Here is a 23,075-nt window from a genome sequence, read left to right as displayed (position 1 = left end):
TGCGATAAAGGGGTGGTAGATGAGGGGGTGGGGAAAATTAAAGGATTTTGTTTTGCTGATAACGTTATTAGAGGTGTGCTCGCGGAATATTCAGCCAGGTGTTAAACGCGAGGACAATTATCAGTGCTTGAGGTCAGAAACAGAAACGAAGTCGCACGGAATCGTTGCACACGCGAGGCTCGTTCGCTCGTTAAATATTAGTAGAACACTCTGGTGGCGCTAGGATGAGAAAGCAGGACAATTTCGATCGTCACCAGCAGACTCCCGGCGAGCCTCCATTAAAATGGAATACGAGCCACTCGACGCATTGCATTTAAACGTGTGCACATGTGTGCCGACCGGGTGAAACTGAATTCAACAAATTCACGGGTGCTCGGCGAATAGAAGCTACTTTAACATAGCTCAAGGCCGTTGCTACCGGGTTCGCATCCGCAAGCGTGTGTTTCTCGCGTTTTCTCATTCGTGCGATTCATTCCATTTTTAAAATCGTTGAATTTCCAATCGTTGGCCATTGTCAAGAAAGAAAATTAAATGTTTAAAATTTGCAATTACTACTAGTCGATGAGATATCGTTGAATTCGATTGAAATAATAAACGAACAGCGTTCAGTGGCACGAGATATTAAAAGCAGGATGATTCTTGACGCAATGACATTAAAAACGAAAATGACGAATCTCGAGCGCCGGATCGGCCGGTGATAATTGGCCATGTAAATTAATTCTATTGCTTTAGATTTATCCAATTGTAATAACTATTTTCTAGTACTGTTCTGATACTGTATTGTAACAATTTATCATTATTTACGCGTAATTTATTTGTGACGTATAATTACCTTATTCAATGATCCGTAATTATATATTACATAATTAGCTTATACATATACACGTAGACTACGAATAAAATTTCAATTTTATTCAAAAGAGGGCGAAATTAATTAATACGCGTAATAAATCACCGATCATTGGCTTGTATTCGTGAAAAGAAGCGGATACTTCTTGGTATTGTGTATATATTACTCGAGAAGTAGCTTGAGCATTATACCGATGCGACAGAAGAGAGGAATAGCTGAAGGAGCAAGGATAGAAGAAAAGGTGGTTGAAGTGGAGAGGCAGTCGACTCGAGTAGTGCCACGAGCACAGGAAAATAGTAAGAACGATGCGCTAAGGTAGATGGGTAGAACAGATTCCTATTGTTTTCCGACCCACTTCCTAACGTTGGAAGATTAACAGAGTCCCTTGCCTGTATCTACTGACAGATTTTTCAACGTACAGCCTGCGAGATACTTTCGCGACCTTGCCAGTGCGGAAATAGGAACATATTGACCTAAAGAACCGCATTTCAACGAGTTATAGCTTGATATGACCGAATTATCGTTTTCAACATCTTCGATGGATCATTTTTATACACTGCGTTTATTTATCAATCAATGGATTATGGATTTACTATTGAAACAATTCCGGATTTCGAAATGGACACGACTAGAAATTTCGATGCATACATTTCTTCGATATCATTTTGATATGATATCTATTTGCCTCAAATTGGTTTCCTCTTTGAATAAAAACTTCGAATCCAAGGACCATTGTAACTGGAAATAATTTGCGTGAAAGTATTCCGGAATATTACCCAAAGAGAGGCGTCTAAAGAGAGGGAAAGAGGGGGATTGGGAAAAGGCTTTTGTGTGCACGTATGCATTTTCCACCTTCTGAAGATCCAAGATAACACCCGCTACGTTGTTTCATGCAGCGTTACGTTGCATTGTAACGTAGCGATTCAGCGAAGCGCATTCCTATTGACAACAACAATAGACTAGTGTATACGGGTGTTCAATTGGCGATGCGTTCTTTGTCATTTCTTTTTCCACGGAAGAAAATAGCGTGTCTTTCTGTCGCTCGGTTAAAGAACACGCGTACCTTTTTATTTGCACTCTCTGAAATTGCTTCTTCACGAAGGTAGTCAAAAAAGAAAAAAAAAAAAAAGAAAAAGAAAAGAAACTAAATAGTCGCAACTTATATAGTTTATTTAAGGGGACTGCATCGATTATAGCCAGGATTATTTGTCGACCTATTTTCGCATAAGCTCGTACTTTGTAAAGATTCATCCGTTTAATTGTTAGCAAACGATTAGGGGTTTTAATTTTTCATCGAGACGAGCATAGAATTGAGAAAAGATCGGAGAAGTTCGCCGTCTTATCGAACTTTCAACGAACTTAAAATCGTTGATAAAGTAACGAAACGGTCGGCTGGACGAAGACAAAATCGGTTCTCGATCGAGTAATAAGTTTGCAATCATAGATTGCGGGCTAGTATCCATAGAAAGATTGATAGCTTCCGGTGAAGCTCTAAATCTGCAATGAAACGTTCCCGTAGAGATAAGGGAAATGCTTTTAGAAATGGCTGGGAACTATTGCGGATTTCAGAGCTTTCGGTCCACAATTGGGTTTCTTCAGAGCGAAATTTCAATTCCAACGCGGCCTACGGAACCCGATGAAAAGGCTGGATTTCCATTGTTTTCCGACTCACTTCCAGGCGACGGAAGATTAACAGAGCCGACGTGTGTATATCCACCGCCGAGGGCCTCTCGACGTTTTTCGACCGTTTTCGCGGAAAGCGGAACCCATTGTGACTCGAGACCGCTGTAATTTAAAATCATCGTCGAAAGTTTTTTCCCTCGCAACTTTTTTCCCCTCTTTTTTTCCTCTTCATCTTTCCTCCTTTTTCCCCTCTTTCGCATAATCACTCTGATTTATATACTCGAATATCCAACGAGTTCCTCGAATTTCTAATAGGGACTCGATGCAAATGTTATTGATTCTGGTAACGCGCAATCGATACTTCCCATGAAAAGTAGAGCATTGATATTAATTACGTGTCGTACTTAGAGTGCAGTCTTTCAATATGCCATCTTTTTCTTTCTTTTTTTCGTAATCCGTTGACACGAATTCCATCGACAACCCTCTCCTTTTTCGAGACCGCATCCGACAGAACTTTATATCCGTAACATTATCAGTAACGTCGAAACGCTTTCACCCTGTTTCCCCTTTTGGCTTTCCAGGCGTACGTTCCCCGCCTCTTTCTATCGCTCTACCGGTAACTCCTCCTGTTCATGCAATGTCTCACTCCCTCTCGCTCGATTCCGCATCCGCATTGCTAATGAAACGTCCAATTACCATCAACGGCTTCCACGAAGCGGTCCACCAAGCTACACATTCTCTCTCTCTCTCTCTCTCTCTCTCTCTATCCCTTCCCTTTCGCTCTCACGCCTTTTCCTCTTTTCTGACATTTGCAATCAGCAGCCGGAAACAACATCGGCAGGTAGCAGCAGTTTCCCTCTACCTGACGTTCGATGGAAACGAATCAAACTACCTCTTGCGAGCTTCCCGGTCATCTTTTTCCCTCCCCTTTCGCATTCCTTTTTTTAAGCAGCGCGAGGTCGCAGAAAATAAGCTACGCGAACTGCAATTAATCAGAATACATCAGGGGCTCTGTGCAATCAATAATCGAATGTAATTCCATTTTACGAGGAGCTGCAACGTCGTGCGCCTATCCTTTTCCAGCTCTTCTCGATCATTCGTTCTTTCCATTGCATCGCGTCGATATGCAATCGGCTATTATCATCGCAACAGTTGAAAAGAATGGAGTCTACCAGAGCAATAAACAGCCAGTCTTGATAATACGAATCGTTGGAAAGGTGGGGACGGAATGCGGAGGATTTAAACAACTTCCAATGATATAATTGACCACGTGATAACGCGAGCTCTTCCATTTCCATTCGCCACTCTCTGTAGACGGTTATCGAGCTGCGATCGTTTAACCAAAGAACACGGCTCTCGTATGCCTTTTTGTAATAATGCGCTGGTCGCCCATTCATCGCCGCTATACGTTTTGCAATTATCAATTATAGTCGACGGCTGCCGCGTTTTTTCCTCACGGCATTTGCAATCAGCCGGCGGAAGAATCGACGTTGGGTGAAACACCCCTCTTTCTCTCTATCTCTTTCTCACTTCATCGAATGCAAATCGTCACCAGATGTCGAAAATAAGCGAGCAGGTTTATAATTAACGATCCTCGCAACAACAAATCTGTGACCGAGCATCATTAGAGAAGATTTAATTTCTCGTTTTTCACAATTTAAATTCTCGTTTTCAAAGGTCGATGCGCAAGCTTTGAACAGGTTTCCATCATGAAAATTCTCTCGCTGATCCCATCTGTTCCGATGTCGTTATTCTTCATGAACGATAAAAAAAACTTTGGGAAATATTTATGAGATTTTACGTTCTTTTTAATTACGAATATCAGACGTACAAATGTTCGTTCCTTTTCTCTATCCCATTCTTTTTTATCTTTTTTTGTTTTCACCTTATCCATACCATTCATCCCTCTGATTCTAGAATATATATATATATTTTTTTTATGAAAGAAGATTAAATCTGAATTTGGAATTATGTACTTTCGCATGGCATGAAGCAGAGTAGAGTTCGTCTCTTCGGTGCGCCAGCTTTAGGGATTTTCTTGAATTAAACCTGCGCGCTCCGAATTTTTTAAGCCTTAATCTTGATTTAGTTTCAACCGAGGACAGAATTATTAATATTTCGAGAAAATTATCATACAATTGGAGAGATAATTCACGCGTATCAATGACGATTCTTCCGTATTTTTCTCAAATTTAAGAAATTTCTCGAGGATATGAAAATACGATTCGATCAGAAAGGACCTAAAGTGGAACACCGGGATTAAATTAATTTTCGTATATTTAGAAGGAAACGAATAAACTGGTAATTTTGATGCTTTTATATTTGAAGGAAATTTGAAGCTACAAAAATGCGCGGATTACACATAATATCAAAAAATATATAAAATATGCAAAGTATAATATCTGGGTCCTCTAGCACAATAATTTGCCAATTCTGTATTAACGAATTGACAAATTTACAAATTTGATCCTACAAACTTCTCTGTTAGAATTGTACAATTTTGTATCGATTAGGATAGTCTGACGATTTGTTACTTGTTTGCGAAACTTCGAAGAAAATTTATTAACATTGGTAATAATTTCGACTCGTGGCTCGTCATATTTCACTAATGACATTAGTTGAATTGTGCAACTGAGTGTTGTTGTAGTAAGTAAAACGATACTTTATCTAGATTCTATTTCTATAATTGTATTAATAAAAATATGGATTTGCGTATAAAGATATTCACAGACTAGAGATAAATTAAACTAAACTGAATTAAACTGATATGTCTTGAAATATTTTTAACTGATCGGTGTGAAGCAATGCCCAGCAGTATTCTCTAGTAGATGTAACAAACGCGGCAATCAAGGACGCGTTTCGATGGGAATTATAGGGATGGGATAGTCTATTTAAACAAAGAATCCTATAGGAACGAACTTCGAATTTATCTTCCGCAGAACAAACGATGCACTGGTTCGCCCAAATCGGAGGTGACGAAGCCTCTCCCGATTCGTCAGGTAATAATCAGCTTGGTAAATAACGGAGTGTGCTTTGCCAAATTCGACGCTACGTTTGCGCTGAATTTAATGCGTCGCGTAACGAGTGCGTACCTATTAATAGTAATCCCTCGTGGAAATTGGAAATGACCGCATTCATCAGCTGCGAGTTTTCTCAGGCACGCGTGTGACCAACTTTCTTCGAGCGAGTTTCTCTTTATTAATAGTTTGATGTGACATTGACGGAAATTGAGAGAACTAACAAAAACGATTAAGTCGATGGAACATATAATACATCCATAAGAATCATAAAACTTACCGACTTTCTCATTGTATTGAACTTTTCAGGTAATTTGCAGAGAGATTTAAAAAGTCTTGAGAGATAATACATTTTTATGGAATTAATATTTTATTGAATTACGCATGTGTAACTTGTTTCCTTCGATGACTCTTTGTAATAGTATCCAGCTTAATTTTTTGAAAAAAACTATTCCTGCTTTTTAGTTAGGAGTCAAAGTAATTTTTGCAAATTTTGGAGACCTGCAAATGTTCAGCTTTTCATTATTACTAAACATTCTATGAACGATTCCTTTCTCGAATTTGGAACAATGTTTATCCTAAGCTTGGCATTTAATTATTTATCAAAAACTTGTAATGAATCTCATTCGATGTAATCTAACATAAAGTCACCTTCTACGCCCAGTGTTTTCAGACAGGCAGAAAGAAAGAATTCCATTCATAACTTCATTCTGTATAGAAACTTAAGAACACGGTTTCGCGACGTAAACTCATAACGATAAATCGAATGTTTCCATCCCGAGGTGCGAAACACGCTTTTTACTGCACCCTGTTTTTAATAATCCTATTATCCGGGCGAAAGAAACACGTTGGTATCACAGAAAATGGACGAGTTACGTCGGTGAAGCTGGAATACCGCACGAAGAGAGACAGGGAATCTAATAAAGAATTTATTTCATGCGGCCTTGTCACTTCTTTGCCAACTGATAAAACAGCTGCTCGCCGTGGGAAAGGAATATTCGCGTTTACTCGTGGAAATTGATTATCTTCGTAGTGGTAATCGAATCTGTGCGAGAAAATATACCCATGGAGACCACAATTTCTGACCTTTTTCTCTCCTAATTGTATTTCTTTAATTTCGTTCGGTTCACGACGGAACTTGGACCGAACACGTTTAACACGCGTTCTATCGGAATGAGATGAAAATTCGCATACCGAAACTATCATACGCTAGACATCACGTCGACTGCATGAAGCATGTTTGTTTGAATCGTGTCATTTTGAAGAGTGTCAACCGCTTTAAAGGCATGCATTTGTAGCTGCAGTGTACCCGCAGAACTGTATGCTTGCAGTGCGTCGTGATTACGCGTGTTTTGCTCGTAATACCCGAATCTCACGTGCGTACGCACATGTTCTCGATTTCTTCTCGACAGATGTGAAGCGCCGGCAAAGTCTCTACGACGAGGACTCCCTCGATGGCGATCATCCTAGCGAGAACGAAGGTATCACGTTTTCAAGGGCAGTGTCGAGACTTTTCGTTTTTCACATTTTTCCCTCGGTTGTTTAAACATCGAATGGGCACCAAAACGTTGGCATTTTTCGCGTTGTCTAATTGTAATAATCAATCTTTTGTCTCGTGGCGTACGCTCGACTGTAAATAACTGGAAATAGTTTCATTAAAATTGATTTCGGAGTTTAAATGGGCAATGTGTACTACGCTTTTATTATCGAGAACTGTCTGGGAAACGAGTAAACGTCGACGTGTTTCAAGCAGAACGCGAAGCTCGTACGACAAGAAGTAATCGGTCTTCGCGGTTGTTCTCAGGACGGGAGTCGACGGGAAGTGCGAAAGACGTGGACAGGGCGAAGCTCGTCCGTGAGAGACAAAACGAAGAGCGGCAGCGGAAGTTGGAAGAGCTGAGACAGCAAGCTCTCGCCGCGCAACGTTTCCGGGAGCAACGGGAAGAGGAACGCCGAAGGCGCATCGACGAGCTCAAATCGCGTGACAACGACAGGTTTGTCTTTTCTCCCTTTCTTTTCTCCTTTTTCTTCTTTCTTTCATTTCATTTGCTCAAAAGTAATTCACTAATATTCACTAATAGGTTTACTGATACGTAAAAATTCGTAATTCTTCAGTTGCGTCGTTTTTTATCTTTTTATATTCGCACTTTTTCTTTCTCTTTTTTTTTTTTTTGTAGTAAAAGGTACAAGTCAGAGTGAACTTACGCTCGAATGGGAAAAGGATGAGAGTTTAAGCCGGCTTTGCGTTTGAAATTGGGTTATTTAATACGATCCAGTTGCGAACGATAGAGCGCATGCCTTGAGGGTAGTTTTTTTTAATCTATGACACGCGAATTTAAACCGACACGGAACCACATTGATGTGTTTAAACGCGCTCTTTACGAGATTACGTGCTCTCTACGAAGTTATAAGTTGACCTGGTTAATATGATGCCGGGCTAAACTGTTTCGCCGCCGCAGAGAAGCCCGGGAAATTACCACGACACCTGCATAAAGTTCACCCGCGGCAAAATCACTTTTCCATCCCGTCTAAAAAAAGAATAACAGCCTATTACGTGTACGCGAAGACGTACTTTCTCGTTCGTAGCTCGTCGTACCTTGAGAACCTCTAGTTCGAAATCTGCTTTCTGTAGAAATATTCGTTTTATATTTATTTTAGACGAAACCAAGTCGGAGAGAGAAAGCGGGCGATATGCGAGGCGGAAAGAGAAAGAAGAGAGGCGATCCTCCGAAAGAATCAAGAGAGAGAAGCTCGTATAGAGGCGAAGAAGAAGAACGAGAGGTCGCACATCGTGTTTGCGTTCGGAAGTTCTACACCGAGGATGTTGGAGCCAGCTGATACCGGTGGCTCCACTTTCTGGGGAACGCGTCGCGCAACCTCTACCACCAATGTAATGATGTTCTCGGCTGCACAGCCGTTGACAAGGAGATCCTCAGAGAGAGAGCTCGATGGTAGCAAGAAGAGAGCCACGTCAGCTGGTGGACTTGACCGGAAACCCGGCGAAGGTTAGTGGGAATTTCTTAACCGAATACAGATACGAGGATGTTATTGATATTTGCGGATACATGTATTTAATTTAATACGACAGACGTCGGTGATGATATTTGTGACATCAAACTTCTATATTCGTAATAGTGTTTGTTACGATAATTTTCTGCCTATTCGTGTCATCCATGTCGATGTTATTTTGATTGGTATCTGGTAGTTGAGCGATGGAAGCACGTAGAAATTGTTCGACGTCTGTCGTTAACATCGTCAGTTATGGATAGTAACGAAAAGATAAAGAATCGCGAGAATTCGTGTAAAGAAAATTCGTTAGCGAATATCGTGTCGTTGGTGTAATAACTATTCTTTCTTCGTGTTGGCACTCAAAAATCGTCGAGCTGCCGATGGTTGAGACGTACAGCGAAGGCCGCTTCTTTTTCACTGCGTTCTTTCTACACAGCGCTTCTAGTGCTATATGTAGTTGCGCAATCGATGCGCCGTAACGCGTAACGCATGGATGCACTACGTTCCAGAAAGATTACGCAGAAGGCGAACGAGACATTTTTATACGTACTTGCGTGCGTGGCTTGTGCGCTACTCTTTTCAGTTAAAGATTATTTACTAATCATTTACGAAGCCGGGTTAAAATCGTGGCGCCTCATCCTAGCGATAAATCGAGCTTCCTTCGACGAATAAATATTTTTACGATGATGTTTGATTACCAAACACTACACATCAACCACCAACACACGACTTTATTCAACTGTACACGATATCTCCATGTTGATGATTAAAAAAGAAAAAAGGAAATTACGAAGCATGAGAGATCGATTCTCTAATGTTGATAGATAAAATGATTCGTGATCGTATTCGTAATGTGTTTTACATTCTCTGTAATTTTTTCAGGTTTTTCGTTTAAATTTCTACAGTTCGTATTGTATGTTTTTCGCAGCCAATTCCACCGGTTTTTAATTTCGCTGCGTTTCCCGACGAATGCAATTTGATTTCAGCGATAAACGAGATGATGTTATTGATTTCTTCCTCTCTTATTCTTTTTTGTTTCTTTTTTTTGCTATATATCATGTTCTTTTGCCAACATAATATCGCTTCATGTACACACACGAGAAGCACCTCATCTTCGACGCGCTGACTTCTCTGTAATCCGTACACGTTATTACGAAATACAAGTGTCAAGAGTACATAGACAGAGAGACAGATAGTTGTTCGTAGCAAGAATATATGCCTGAGTAAATGTAATTTCACTAGAGTTGTAACATTGACCGGAGAGAGATAGATTTCCTTTCGTTCGGTAATTAAGATCCTATTGCATCCGCTCTATTTATCTCTGTACTTACTGGTGGTGGCTCTGTCAGGCAAAGTGTAATTTTAAAGTATCTGTGAATCGCACTTATATCTAACTCATGCTAATTCCCCCCACCCTAAGTTTGTTAATCTGTCGAACAACCCCACCCTTGCCCACCCCTGAGAGAATTAAAAAAAAAGAGAAATTGAAAAAAAAGGAATAAGAACAAAAAAGAAGAAACGAAGAGAATACGATTGGAAAGTACCTAATGTTGCAGCGCTGAATGGTTTGTTTGCAGATATGAGAATGTCCTCGTCCATGTACGAGGTGTTCAATTGGAATTCTAGCCCTGATCCTCCCTTAACCCCCGCCAAACATAAGAGAGCCAGCCTCTCTCTGCCTCCTACAACTGACATCTTTGCCATCGATGATAAGTCTGATAGCGACACTAGGCGTCCGATGATTCAGCGGGCTGCCAGTGGTGAGTCCTGAAGTCGAAAGAAAGAAAAAAGTCTGCAACGGGGAGATTGTTCTGTTATCCCAGAATGAGCTATCAATATAACGTATCCTTGTCTCTCTTTCATTAGCACATCGGAATATATTCTCTTGCAAGCATGTCACTTTCGTTTAACGCCATAAAGATATCTGTACAGACCTGTGAAGTCGTGCAACACCGATGATGTAATACTAATTCTATTTTTAGATTGCGAAAACTTATGCATTTATGGGAAATTTAAAGGTGCTAGAATACATAGATATATAATATGCAAACATATACATCAAATATCAAGAGCAAAGTCCTCGCTCTATTCAGATCTCATTTCTTTAATTGTGTTCACTACAGACGTAGATTCGCATAAATATTCGCAATCTATCTATTAGATAGTTGTCATATATATTTCTGGTAACATCGTACTTGGATATCTTGATTTTTATGTAAATTCAGATTAACGAGGATCGGTGTTGAACGACGTATATCATTAATTAGTCATATATGCATCCTAACGCTATTCAGAATTCTATACTAACAATTACTAACATTTACATACGTTTAGATGGGTTATTTACTAACGAATTTAGAGTAAGAATTTAGTGTTATATTAGAATACTAATTTTGATATTGCTCTTTCTCTCGTTAATAGCATTACTTTATTCAGTGGCAGTTTTACGAAATGGAAATAAGTATCGAGAAGCTGAGGTGCCTCAATAGTCAAATACGAACTTCAAACGAGACACGCTATCGTTTAATTGTACTTTCCTAACATTTGCCTACTTATTATAAGAGGCAAGCATTATACACTCATATCATTCATAAACTTATTACATCCCTACATACTGTACTTAAATTGAATTTCTATTTAGTCTTCGATCGAGATAAATATTTCTTTTTACGAATTTTTCAATCATTTGAATAGAAAAACATTTTTTGACGATATCAAACGGTCGATTCGATTTTACGAGATTCTTTAAAACGCTTACTTTTTTCGCAACAGCTTCTTTCATTTTTTCACTCGATATATGAACATACGAACACGTTGATGCGTTAATTTGAATGCTATAACACGAGACACTTTCTGTATATATAGCTTTCTGCATGCGTTGAGATTTTTACCGTCTTACCGGATTTTTACCGGATATCGTTTGCATGTACCACCTTTCCGTTTTACACCGCTTCCGTAACGTCGTTCGTACACGTTCCCAGTTTCTCATTGTCCTCTAATTACCGTAATATCTTTCTGCCATAATGTATATATCACTTTATCCATGACAACACCGTTGTTCAACATTCCGTTCCTGGTAACGTTATCGAATGACGTCCAAGCTGTATTATGCACAAAAGTTCTTTCTATCTGCTTCGTACATACACGAACACTTACACGCACACGCACATACATACACAGGAAACAGCATGAAGAATATTGACCAGTAGAGAATATTAGTAGTCGAAAACGGAATGCCAAATGCATATCACTTACACATACTTATACACAGGCTCACGAAAGTATTCATATACTTGTAGACAACTTTCATGAATATAAGTATGTATGATGTGTATTATATGAAATATTTTGAAATTTCATTAACACTGCGATGAGACACAACTATCATGATTATTTTAGCAAATAATGACAATCGTGTCTCGTTGAAATGTGAATGAGATTTCAAAATGTTTCGTATAACACATACAATATGGATAGAGAAGTTTTCAAGAGCCAGTGTATGTACGTATATCATCCACACATATGCACACACCTACCCTACATGTACACTCGATCCATGCAAAATGGAACGAATTTTCTTATGTTTGCGATGTTCAGAGGATGTACGCGCGCCTTGTACACGTTACGACTGTATAGTGCGCAGTTTCCGGTGGTCGCTTCTCGCGCTTCGCTTCTAAGGGAAACTCCATTGCAGGTGAAGAAAGCGACGGAACACCGGGAACCCCTAGCTCGGTTTATCTGCGGGTGAACAGGAGGCGTACCGATCTGATGCCAACGATACCATCGCCGCGTGATGGACCGCCATCATCAGGGCGTAGTTCGAGCGCTAAGGCCTTCGCACGTTCGCCAGGTAGGACTTACTCCATGTCCAGGCTGGACCAACTGGCGCAGCCTAGGAAACGTCCGACAGAACTTAGCACACTGACGGAACAGCAAAGCCAGCCTCTGAGCGCTTCTAGCATGAGTCGCAGCATGTCACATTTAGCTGCGTCCGGAGGCAAGAGCCTCAAACGCTCAGATAACTCTCGTAGCATGGGTACATTGCCAGGCGCGGTTCCAATGCCGAGACCAACCAGAGCCGAGAGACTTCGTCGCAAAGCCCGCGAGCATCAGAACCAACAGCAGCAAGGTAAGATCGTTCTTGTGCACTCAACTCTCGGTGACATTCTGCTCTTAAATATCATATTCATTTTATCGACATATCGTCATTCACATAGAGATTCATAGACAAACTATGTAAATATGACCAATAACATCATTCTATATTGTACATGTATATCCCTATGGGCATTATCACGCTGACAGTATTATTTACTGACAATAACTAGACAGATCTTCAGATTTATAGATTATAATAATTTTCATCAACCGATGTTTTACGATTGAGAATTCGTTTTTTTCCCTTTTTCTTTTTTTTTCTTTTTTTTTTTTTTTTTACATCCCCGAATGAATCTATTTTCAGATATTTGTCACTATCTATGCTCGCACTCTATATAACTGCCGTTCTATATAACTTGAGTTGGGTGCACATGTGCATGCGTACGAATACAGTGAGGAGCTATTGTAAATCAATAAGACAGAAAATCCTTGTATACCTCGGTTACTTTTCGTGCAACTTCGTGAGACGACGGGTAGAAACTAATGCTTAACTGCTTGCATATCGAACAGAGACTAACAAACGATCTTTAAAGCGCCTAACGCTTCAAATTTTTCTTTAACCATCGATTTTGTGTTACTTTATATCATTTTAACAACGATATATATCCGACTGCATGGAATTCTTTTTGTGTTAATTATTGTACAAACTGAATTGATTAACAAAACGCTCCTGCTAAGGAAACGAACTCAGATCTTACCGGCTTTTCGGTACCAAGGGTGAAGGTACGCTCTAACGTTTTCCGGTAAGCCACACTTTTTTTTTTCTTATATGTGTATATATATATATATATATCTTATCACGTACACACACGTTTTACGCACAATACTAGACTGTGTACAGACGAACCGCAATCGTATTTAGTGTGCAATACATTTATATCGCTCCACTTTCGTTCTTTGATTCTTTTCTTTCTTGCTGTTTTTACGAGGTCTCATAATTTCCCCTCGTTTCTTTTTATTTCTAATTTATTTATTTCGGCCTCTTTTTCTCAGTTACTCTCGATGTACATATACATTTCACATACGACACGATCAATAATATTTTTGGTGGCGGTGCTTGTTTTCTATTTAATTTCGCTACTTGTACCTCTTAATATATTTAAGTCTATTCTAATATATACAAATCAACGAAAAGACTGATAAGAATAGAACGGAATGGAAAAAGGAAACAGAAAATACGATTTGTTTGTCGAAATATACAAATACTCGTCAGCATTGTGCATCGGCGCGATCTGACGCGATAATCTAACGAAAGAAAATAGAAAAAGTAGAAAGAATAAAAGTTCGGTTCTCTCTGAAATGCCGCGGCAACGCGATGCTGCCGTGCATTTCACGGCGTTTGTTTGTTTAATGTTTAACGTGCAACGAACACAATGCATAAAATACGTAAATCAAGAGATGTTCACCTTGGGTGGGTACGCGTAGGCATCCGCAGCGGGGAGGTGACACCGAACAGCCCATCACGACCGCACAGCTCCATGAGTCAGCAAAGCGCCAGCAGTGTGGGCAGCAGTAACGTCAATCTGCGTCCTCGTACAGCTGCCCCGCGTCGACCGCGACCTGCTTCTATTGCCGGTACCGGTGTTTCGGTCACAGAACGACACAGTGAGCATGCCTTTTTTTGAATACTTTCTTGTTATTAAAAAAAAAAGGAAAAAAAAATCTTGTACACGAAGGGATCAAGCGGGCACCGCTCGAGTGTTCATTTCGCACGAAAACGTGCGGATCCATTCGACGCGACGAGAATCCTTTTTGCCCTGCAGTATTTGGACCCGAACTTCTGTTTGCTAAACACTTTGTTCGAAAAACAGTTTGTTTTTTCAATTTGAATTGTCGTTCCAAACGAACGTTGATTTTCTCGATTTTTCTATGCAGTGTTTCTTTTTTTTTTCTTTTTTTTCATTAATTACGGTTTCAGTTTCTGTATATGGCTTACATGTTATTTATCTATTTAATTTGTTTTTTATCCTTTTTCTTTCAATACATGAGTCGAGATTGCACATTCAAATACCGCGTGTACGTAGACACAACGTGACTCGTGTCGTGAGTTTCAAGTTTGTAATAATATGTAGATCTAGTGAGCGAACCGAAATCGACGAAGGATTCGAAACCGCCACTGCCAAAGGTCCATAGCACTCCAAAGAAATCATCTACACCGAAAGCGACGGAGATCAAGAAGCCGACAGAGAAACTGGTGAAGAGCGCGAAGGCTTCACCGCGAATAACCCCGAAAGTGACACCGCTGCAAAGCCCTGGAGCCGAGAATGCTCCGCTGATTCGTGGTAGTACCGGAGAGATAATAAAAAGCGAAGTGAAAGAGGATACAAAATTAGACGATAAATACGAAGAGAAGAAAGACCAAGGCACTGAGAAAACACAAGTAATTAATTTTCTCCATTAAGGAAATGCAGGCTATGCACACATAAAAATGATCGATATATGTTATGTGTTCTTAATTGCAGCAGGAAATAAGCGCCGCGGAGCAGGGTAACGAAGAAATGAAAAAGTCGGTTGTTATCGAACAATCCAATTCTATATCGAAGCAAACGAAGGACGAAACTAATTTGAATCAAGAGAATCAATCGACTGTGCGGTCTCAAGAAACACCCAAAGCTGCGAAGAAGGAAGCCGAGGCGAAATCCGAGAATAACGTGGAGGAACAGGTCGATATGTCAGGTAAGCTGGACTTTGGATATTGAAATATGGATTAGAAGATTAATAAATAAATGGCCCCTTTTTAGCATCGATGATAGCAAAGATCCGGATCACTACGGAAGAGGAAGCCAAGGCAGCTATAGCTGAACGTAGAAGATTAGCTCGAGAACAGGCTGAACGAGAAGCCGAGCTTGAACGCCAACGACAGGTGCGGTTTTAAAGAGATTTTTCGCATAAAAGAGTGGATTATTCGCGAAAAGAAGAGACTTCATAGAGAGATCCTTTTTACAGGAGGAAGAAGCCCGTTTAGAGGCCGAGAGATTGCGCGCCGAGGAAGAAGAACAACGTCGTTTAGAGGAAGAAACGCTTCGTTTGGCTAATGAAGCTCGTGAAGCCGAGGAGCAGAGACTGAGACTGGCGATTGAGGAAGCAAAACGTCGCGAGGAAGAGGATAGGAGAAGAAGAGAAGAGGAGGCTCGTCAGAAACAAGAGAAAGAAGAGGCTGAGCGGAAAGCGAGGGAAGAAGCGGAAAGGTCAGTTGATTTCTTTCAGATGACGTGATTTTATTCGATCAACATTCTCTGTGGTCAAGCGTTTAATGACCACTATGTAATGTTTTTGTTACAGACAGCGGATCGAAATGGCAGAACGCCTTAAGAGGGAAGAGGAAGAGAGACTTGCTAGACGTAAACGTGTCGAGGCGATCATGCTTAGAACTCGGGGCAAGAACCAGAATAATACACCTACGAAAGTAAGATTACACATTTATCGTTCATTGAATAATGTTTATGTGATTGTTAATTAAACTCTTGTTCCTGAAAGAAATATTTACGATCGTGTATCGTGCTTTGTATAGGGTGAAGGTGGTGATGGCGATAAGTTGAAAGAAGATAGTCCTAACGATGAAAATAAAACGGCACCAGGTAGCAAAGTCGAAGATGTTATGACAGCCAGTCTGATATCCGAAGCGACTCAACAATTCATTAGCGGAGAGCAACGAGCTCATCATACAGAAAACAATACTACTACGGACATTGTGCATAACGGCACGCATAGTAATGGCATTAATGAAAGTAAAATTGTGTTGGATAATAATCAGGGTAATGTGGAAGGAGAACTGAATGGTCATCATACAAATCACGGAAACGGTATCAACAGTCAATCAATTACACTGGATAATGCCACCGTGTAAGTATATCAAATTCAAAGTTACAGATTTGTAACAAACATTTCTATTAACCTAAGAGTTACATCCTGATACTTACCTGACCGACATTAAAACAAAAACAAAAAATCCAAGATATAACTGGATTTCGCATCGATAACAAAAACTGAAAGATAACATCGAAGAGCATCTCAAAGAATTGTAAGTTCATTTGGTTTTTAGATCATTCGACAATAATGTTATTACGAATGCCCATGCAAGGCTTATATCAGACTAGTGTTATTTAACATTGCTAAAACTATCCTTACACATGTATACATCCACGCATTAGTTATTTTCATAACATTTTATGAGAATATTTATTTCGTCCCCTTCCCCCCCCCCCCCCCCCCCTGTTTCGGCGCGCATTCGTCGTATAGAATGAGAAATATTTTTTCAAAAGAAAAACAATCCTTTTAATCGAAAAAGAATGAATAGCGAACATTTTAGAGTATTATTTCTATCAAATGCATATTTTATCTAAAGTTTCGTGCGAATACAATATATAAATATGAAATACACGCGATGTTACGTCATATATTTACTAAACTCGAATGTAGTTTCATTCGAAGTGATGATGCAAAATTATGGCTAATATAATGTAATATGTAATATGATACAATTATTGCACAATATTAGCCATTGTATACGTAAAAATATCGACTGACTCTTAGTGCCGTTCATAAATATGTATAAACGTATTCGGCGTATAAAATATAACTGAAAAAAAAGAGTTAAAATGTATGTTGCAATTATGAAAAAAGAAAAAAGATGGAAATATAAATCTGAATCGGAGCGTGCATTACATGTTACATTATAGTGTCACAAACATAAATGCTAATATGTGAAAAATGCAGATTCTTAATCATTATAAAACTAGATGTACAGTACTTTTAAATCTTGATTTAACGCAAATATACATATAATACTTTGTATATTGAATGATTCAGGGTAACGCTCTAGTCATTTATACAATAAAAGTTATTTATAGATTCATGACGAATTAATAGACACGCACATACAATATGAACTATAAATAACAATTTCTGAAGTATCTAGTAAGTAGTCAATCTGTTTCGAAATTATTGCTTATAATGTCGCCTTCTATCTATTTTTATTATCACTTAATCCTCCGTCGTTATTACTACAGTTTTAATATCATTTGTTGCTACAGTTTTATATCATAATTTTTGGTTTTTACAAGTAGAAAATGAAATGCTGAATGAAATGGCTAGAGTGTGAACATTTTTTTCTAAACAAATATATAATAGAATGAAAAAATGTGCCACATTAAATATACACATGATAAACATAATGTATGATTTTATGACCAGCATTAAAACAAAGAAAAAATTAAATATAATAAAGCACCGATGCTTAATTGCTCTACAGAAGAAGAATTAAAAAAGATGTTGAAAGATTATAATCCTGTACGTTTATTATGCATACATATAAAAGCACGCGGTGTGTTTAGAATTAATCGTTAATATATGTATATAATGAATTTTGTTGTTTGAGATGTTTTTTGTGGTGTTCGTGCGATAATGGAAAAATTAAGTTTGAAAATATATCTACGCTATATGTACACTATACATAGTTATTTCAATAAGAAAATTTATTGCGCTTTCCTATAATACACATTGGAAGGAATTGCTTATAAAATAACATTTAGCTCGATAAAAATTGCTTCATGATAAACCACCAGTATGATGGAAACGATTTTACATATATTGTACATTGCAAAAGTAGTCAGAGCAATGGTTGACAGATATGAAAAACAGATTTATGACAATTATTCAGTGCTATTGAAAATTCATCTAATCGCATGATTATACCAATAACTAATAATGAATTATATAGAAGATTATAATATCATCGGTAACTCGAGAGGTATGAGGAATGTATATTGTATTGTCTATTATACTTATATATATTTTATAATTTATATTTAATCGTGTAATAGTTAAAAATATACTATTTTTAGGTAGACGTCTAAAAGAATAATGAAAGGTTTAAACTATATTGTGCGTCGATTCTTTTAGTAATGCGTTAATGGCATAAAACATGTAATGTTATACGAAGCATGGAAACGTTAAGCAACTAACAGAGCTATAGCGTTAAATACTAACTAATCAATAATAAATTCAGTGTACATAATGTAAAGAAAGATAAATAGCATAAATTTAATGACTCATCTAAAAATTTTGTTTGTAATTTTATCATACAAGTTCATCAAAGATACACTGTTTAGTATGTTACTATGTTTGTATTCAATTTTGTAGCTATATACAGTCTGTCATCTTTGGTGAACTATTACTTTATCTTACCTCCAATTAGTTACCATTCAAGCTCGACGTGTGTGCCTTAAGTACAATGTTTATATCAACATTTCTTCTTACCGATTCTATTACCACTAATGCATGTTGTGATTTAATTGTATCAATATGATGTGGCTTCTACTTTTCTTTGCTCTACTTTGTACCTGTTCTTTATGTTTGCGTTGTATATCATCCAGCAGTACGTGTCAACTTACTGTCTACTTTTGCTATGTACTATCGACCTTTACACATTTCTGAAATTATTCTTTTGTTGTACGAAAATATATATTTCACACAATCCATTCCACAATTCCTACAGGAAGTTACCTATATCGAAACAGGGCATGAATATTTTCGAACTTATTCTACCTATGAATAAGAGAAATCGAAAATAGGGAACTACACAGGTCAAAACAATCGTTATCGATCCGATCTGTGAAACCTGCTGTATGGTAGTATCATATATTTATACATTACATAATGTACATACCTAATTTTATTGGGTATGGCTAAAGGGAAATTCTTTTGTATGTTAATTGTGTTTTCCATGTACACTTTACGTTACGCCATAGAATTTTATATAAGTTCACAAGCATATATAAAATGCTTTTTATAGCTGCTTTACAGTATTAAGGTAGCCAGGAAAATAGTGCTGATGCAAGATAAAATGTTACCATCGACCAAGTCGATTATAAAATATGTTCCCAGGATAAGTGTTTGTTTCCGAATAATTTTTTATACTTATGGTTTGATATAAGACGAATGACTTGAAGAAATTCAGCAAACAGCATATAGTTGTTAATTTTTTATTTTCCTCGTTTATTCGTTTTCTAGACATATTAGATACTTTGAACATAGCTTTTAAATTAAGAGATTAAAAACATAGTTACTAATAAATAATCGTATGTGTATTGTACATACTAATTCTAGTAAAATAGCGTTCAATGCGAGTTGTCTATAATTGGCTTAACCAATTTAGAGATTGTAATTTCAAATTAGAAATTACAATGCGCTGATGCAGTAGTAACCTAGTGTTAATTGCCTATTATTTAGTATTTGTATGTTTCCTTTCGCTGATTTTATAGCAAACAAAACAACGTGACCAACAACCTGTTAGACCTAACGGAATTCGACTCTCTCAGTAATAGCAGTAGTGGTCCAATACTCCAACTGACATCCAATCTGGCCAATGAAGACACCCTCAACTCGAACCTAAATCCAGCAGCTATACCTTTCACTCCAATGGCTAACACATACATGCCTACCGCTGCTAATGCCAATGTAAATCCGTTCCAGGATTCTTTTATGAACAACAAGCCACAAGATAATAGTCAAGTACCAGGTATGTGTGCGTATTACTAGCGCGATATTAAAGATATATCATGTACGATGTGAATGTAATTATCACTGTTCTTGATCTGCAGATCTTTTATCATAATGCGCGTATTAAACATTCTGGTGAACGGATGAAGAACGATTGGATTCGAAAATATACCGTGTTGCTTTGCAGCGAGTAATAGGTATAATACTCGAGATGATGTCATTTATGAGATAATGTAAATATGCGCTATCGATGTGTAGAAATGGAGACCTAAGTAGAGAAAACGGGGGCACTACGTCAAAAAGAAAAAAAAGACTACTTTGTCCTTAAACGTCACGAGAAATGTAAAATAATATATAATGTTAATTAATAATATTATGTAACAGCAAATAGGCACTCAGTCCATTATAGTATGCTATAGATATAAATCTAATCTTTTAGAAGACCTTAAAGGGAATAAGGCCTGTTTATAACATATTGATTTAAAATACGCGTATATATTTTATTGTATTAAATTTCATTAAATTAATTTCACACGTAATTTTCACCCATACCGTAACATGTCACGTTCAGAATGTTCTAAATCCTGACAATTTTTAATGGAACGAGATTTTATCGAATTTGAGAAACACGAATTAATCGGTACAATGAAATCTTTATGCGTAAACGAACGTGTAAAACGGCTTGACAAATATTGCACAAGATGGTGAATTGGTTGAAATATTTTACGAAACTTATATCTGCCAAAATGACGTAGGAGGTAAGCTCCAATGATTATCCTTACATAAGAGATAGTATAATATTACCTTATAGAATTTGAATATAGAAAACGAGTATATATATATACATATATATAGTCATATCTAGTAAGATCTTCTGCAGATATGATGTAAAAAAAAACACATTTCTTCCATACTACATTTTGGGGCGTGCGCTCACTAGTCAAGCAATTTTACTGTTTTTATCATATTCTTCTCTTTTCCTTAATTACTATCCCTTTTCTTTTTTTGTTTTTTTTTTTTTAGAAAACTCATCTAATATTGGTACTCTAGGTATCCACTAGATTTCATTACTATTACGTTTTCGTGAATTTAACATAAATTTTCTAGCTGTGATGTGACGACAATGACGAAGACGACGATTGCTTTGTGAAATAGCCACTGCATACGTTTATGAAATAAGAAACTGTCAACTATGTTACTTTATTTATAAATGATATTTTGCTAGTTGTGGTAGGAGACGAAATGCAAATCTACGATTAAACGTTTCAGTCAAAAATAAGACATTAACATAATTATTAATGGAAATCCTAGCGAAGATCTCGGGAAATATTTTGTAGCAATTGAAGTGAACAAAATTTAAAGGTCGCGTTGTGTTAATCATTATATACAGTAGTGGCTATTCATTTTAGTGGTATCATACTAGTATACAGATAGAAAATGATAATTTTAAAGCCTGATGTTATTGAGCAAACATTGTAATTGGTGTCTAAGACATGAGTTATTTGTTACTATTGTGGCATACTATTATAAAATCAATACGATTAGCATGCTTTGTGTTTAACACTTGCGCAATCGCAGGTGCATAATAGTGTCTTATACACATGGTTGTTTATACAAAGGTTAATAAAGTATAAATCTGATTAACCTAGTTTTCAAATAGTAGAAATGAAGAAGAAAAGAGAGAGAGAGAAGTCATCGACATGCCTGAAAGGATTATCACCGATCTATACAAACTCTGTATACCGTTTGTTGTCTCTTTTATTTTGTAATCTTTTTATGTTTGTGCTACGTACAATATTAGAAGTTCTCTTGAATTCTTTCCGCATATGTTCTATTGCGATTGATTTAAAGGAATTTCGCGCTGCATGCTTGCTATCAGTACTTTTTCCTCGAAATTGTTTAATTTAAGGACTTTGAGCACATATATTTATGTAATACCGCAGTGTGTTGTATCCCAAAATAATTTCTATTGTGCAAACAGAACCCTAAGAATCGATATTTTAACGACACAACAAACAAACAAAAATCTGTATTTTTATTGACAAAGATTGAAGCACACTGCTGTACAGAAGCATACGATCCTAAGACATTTTTAATTGCCTAAGCTTCGTAAGCGCGTAGTTACGATACCGTGAGGGAACTCAAATCAGTTTTACGTATCATAGCTCGATGCTCCACGTGGACTATTTTTAACCATAAAACTATCGTCGTTGCTTTCCGTGACAGAACTATGCAATGACTATATTATCGAGTTTATTTATTCAAACTATTTTATTCGGTCTAACTAAAACTATTCTATAAGAACACGTAATAATAATAACTATAATAATAATAACAATAATAATAATCCCAATACATACGAACAAATGTTTCTAAACATACAAATACTGAGAATGCTAAAGATCATCAGTCATGTCTAAAAATACTTCGTATTGTATAAATGCTTGTATGTAATAAATACTTAATATTGAAAATAAATGAAATATTATTTAATAAACCTCCTAAACTTTCTTCCTTACGATCGCGTTAACATTACAATGCATATTGTAAAGTCACGATAATATTATAGCGACTATTCTGTTGCAGATTCACGCAAGCATCCCTTAAAGTCGTTTCTCGACTTTAAGCCGGCGTGGAATATGTTGAAAGTTATACAAGTGTATCTTTTTATTTATTATTGTAGAAACACGTACCACATCTATTTTCATTTTAAAGCGTAACAACTAACATAGCCACAAGGTAATGCCCGTTGAAAGCAACAGAGTATGAAATATGGAGCACATACCTAGATGCGGTTCGTCTCTAGGGTGTCACTCTCGTAAAAAGTAATGCTCCTGTCTAGGAAAACTTTGTCTGCTTTATCCAACCGTAGTATCTTTGACGAACACTCGTTTTCACGCAACCGAATCGTATCTGTA

General features: G+C 37.5%; 1 protein-coding gene across 27 annotated transcripts in view; it reads left to right on the top strand.

Moving 5' to 3' along the window:
* Nucleotides 1–22,635, top strand: part of LOC117206837 (MAP7 domain-containing protein 1-like) — a 207,777-nt gene extending 185,142 nt beyond the window's left edge. For 7 of the 27 annotated variants that reach the window (XM_033446542.1, XM_033446543.1, XM_033446541.1 and 4 more), the window contains 15 exons: nt 5,413–5,472; nt 6,903–6,971; nt 7,295–7,484; nt 8,149–8,495; nt 10,077–10,259; nt 12,194–12,628; nt 14,083–14,262; nt 14,730–15,037; nt 15,120–15,333; nt 15,399–15,520; nt 15,604–15,845; nt 15,940–16,063; nt 16,169–16,500; nt 19,920–20,176; nt 20,259–22,635. In XM_033446542.1, coding sequence (XP_033302433.1) covers nt 5,413–5,472; nt 6,903–6,971; nt 7,295–7,484; nt 8,149–8,495; nt 10,077–10,259; nt 12,194–12,628; nt 14,083–14,262; nt 14,730–15,037; nt 15,120–15,333; nt 15,399–15,520; nt 15,604–15,845; nt 15,940–16,063; nt 16,169–16,500; nt 19,920–20,176; nt 20,259–20,272 — 3,077 coding nt within the window. In that variant the 3' untranslated portion in view covers nt 20,273–22,635. Of the gene's footprint in view, nt 1–5,412; nt 5,473–6,902; nt 6,972–7,294; nt 7,485–8,148; nt 8,496–10,076; nt 10,260–12,193; nt 12,629–14,082; nt 14,263–14,729; nt 15,038–15,119; nt 15,334–15,398; nt 15,521–15,603; nt 15,846–15,939; nt 16,064–16,168; nt 16,501–16,612; nt 16,679–19,919; nt 20,177–20,258 lie in introns of those variants that run through there. The other 20 variants (XM_033446547.1, XM_033446548.1, XM_033446546.1 and 17 more) reach the window with 8 other exon arrangements.
* The last annotated feature ends 440 nt before the right edge of the window (nt 22,636–23,075 follow it).

This window comes from Bombus bifarius, unplaced genomic scaffold (genome assembly GCF_011952205.1).
Source record: "Bombus bifarius isolate JDL3187 unplaced genomic scaffold, Bbif_JDL3187 scf7180000008008, whole genome shotgun sequence".
NCBI classification, from domain to species: Eukaryota; Metazoa; Arthropoda; class Insecta; order Hymenoptera; family Apidae; genus Bombus; species Bombus bifarius.
The sequence above is the reverse complement of the archived record's forward strand: the minus strand, read 5'-3'. Positions and strand labels throughout refer to the sequence as shown.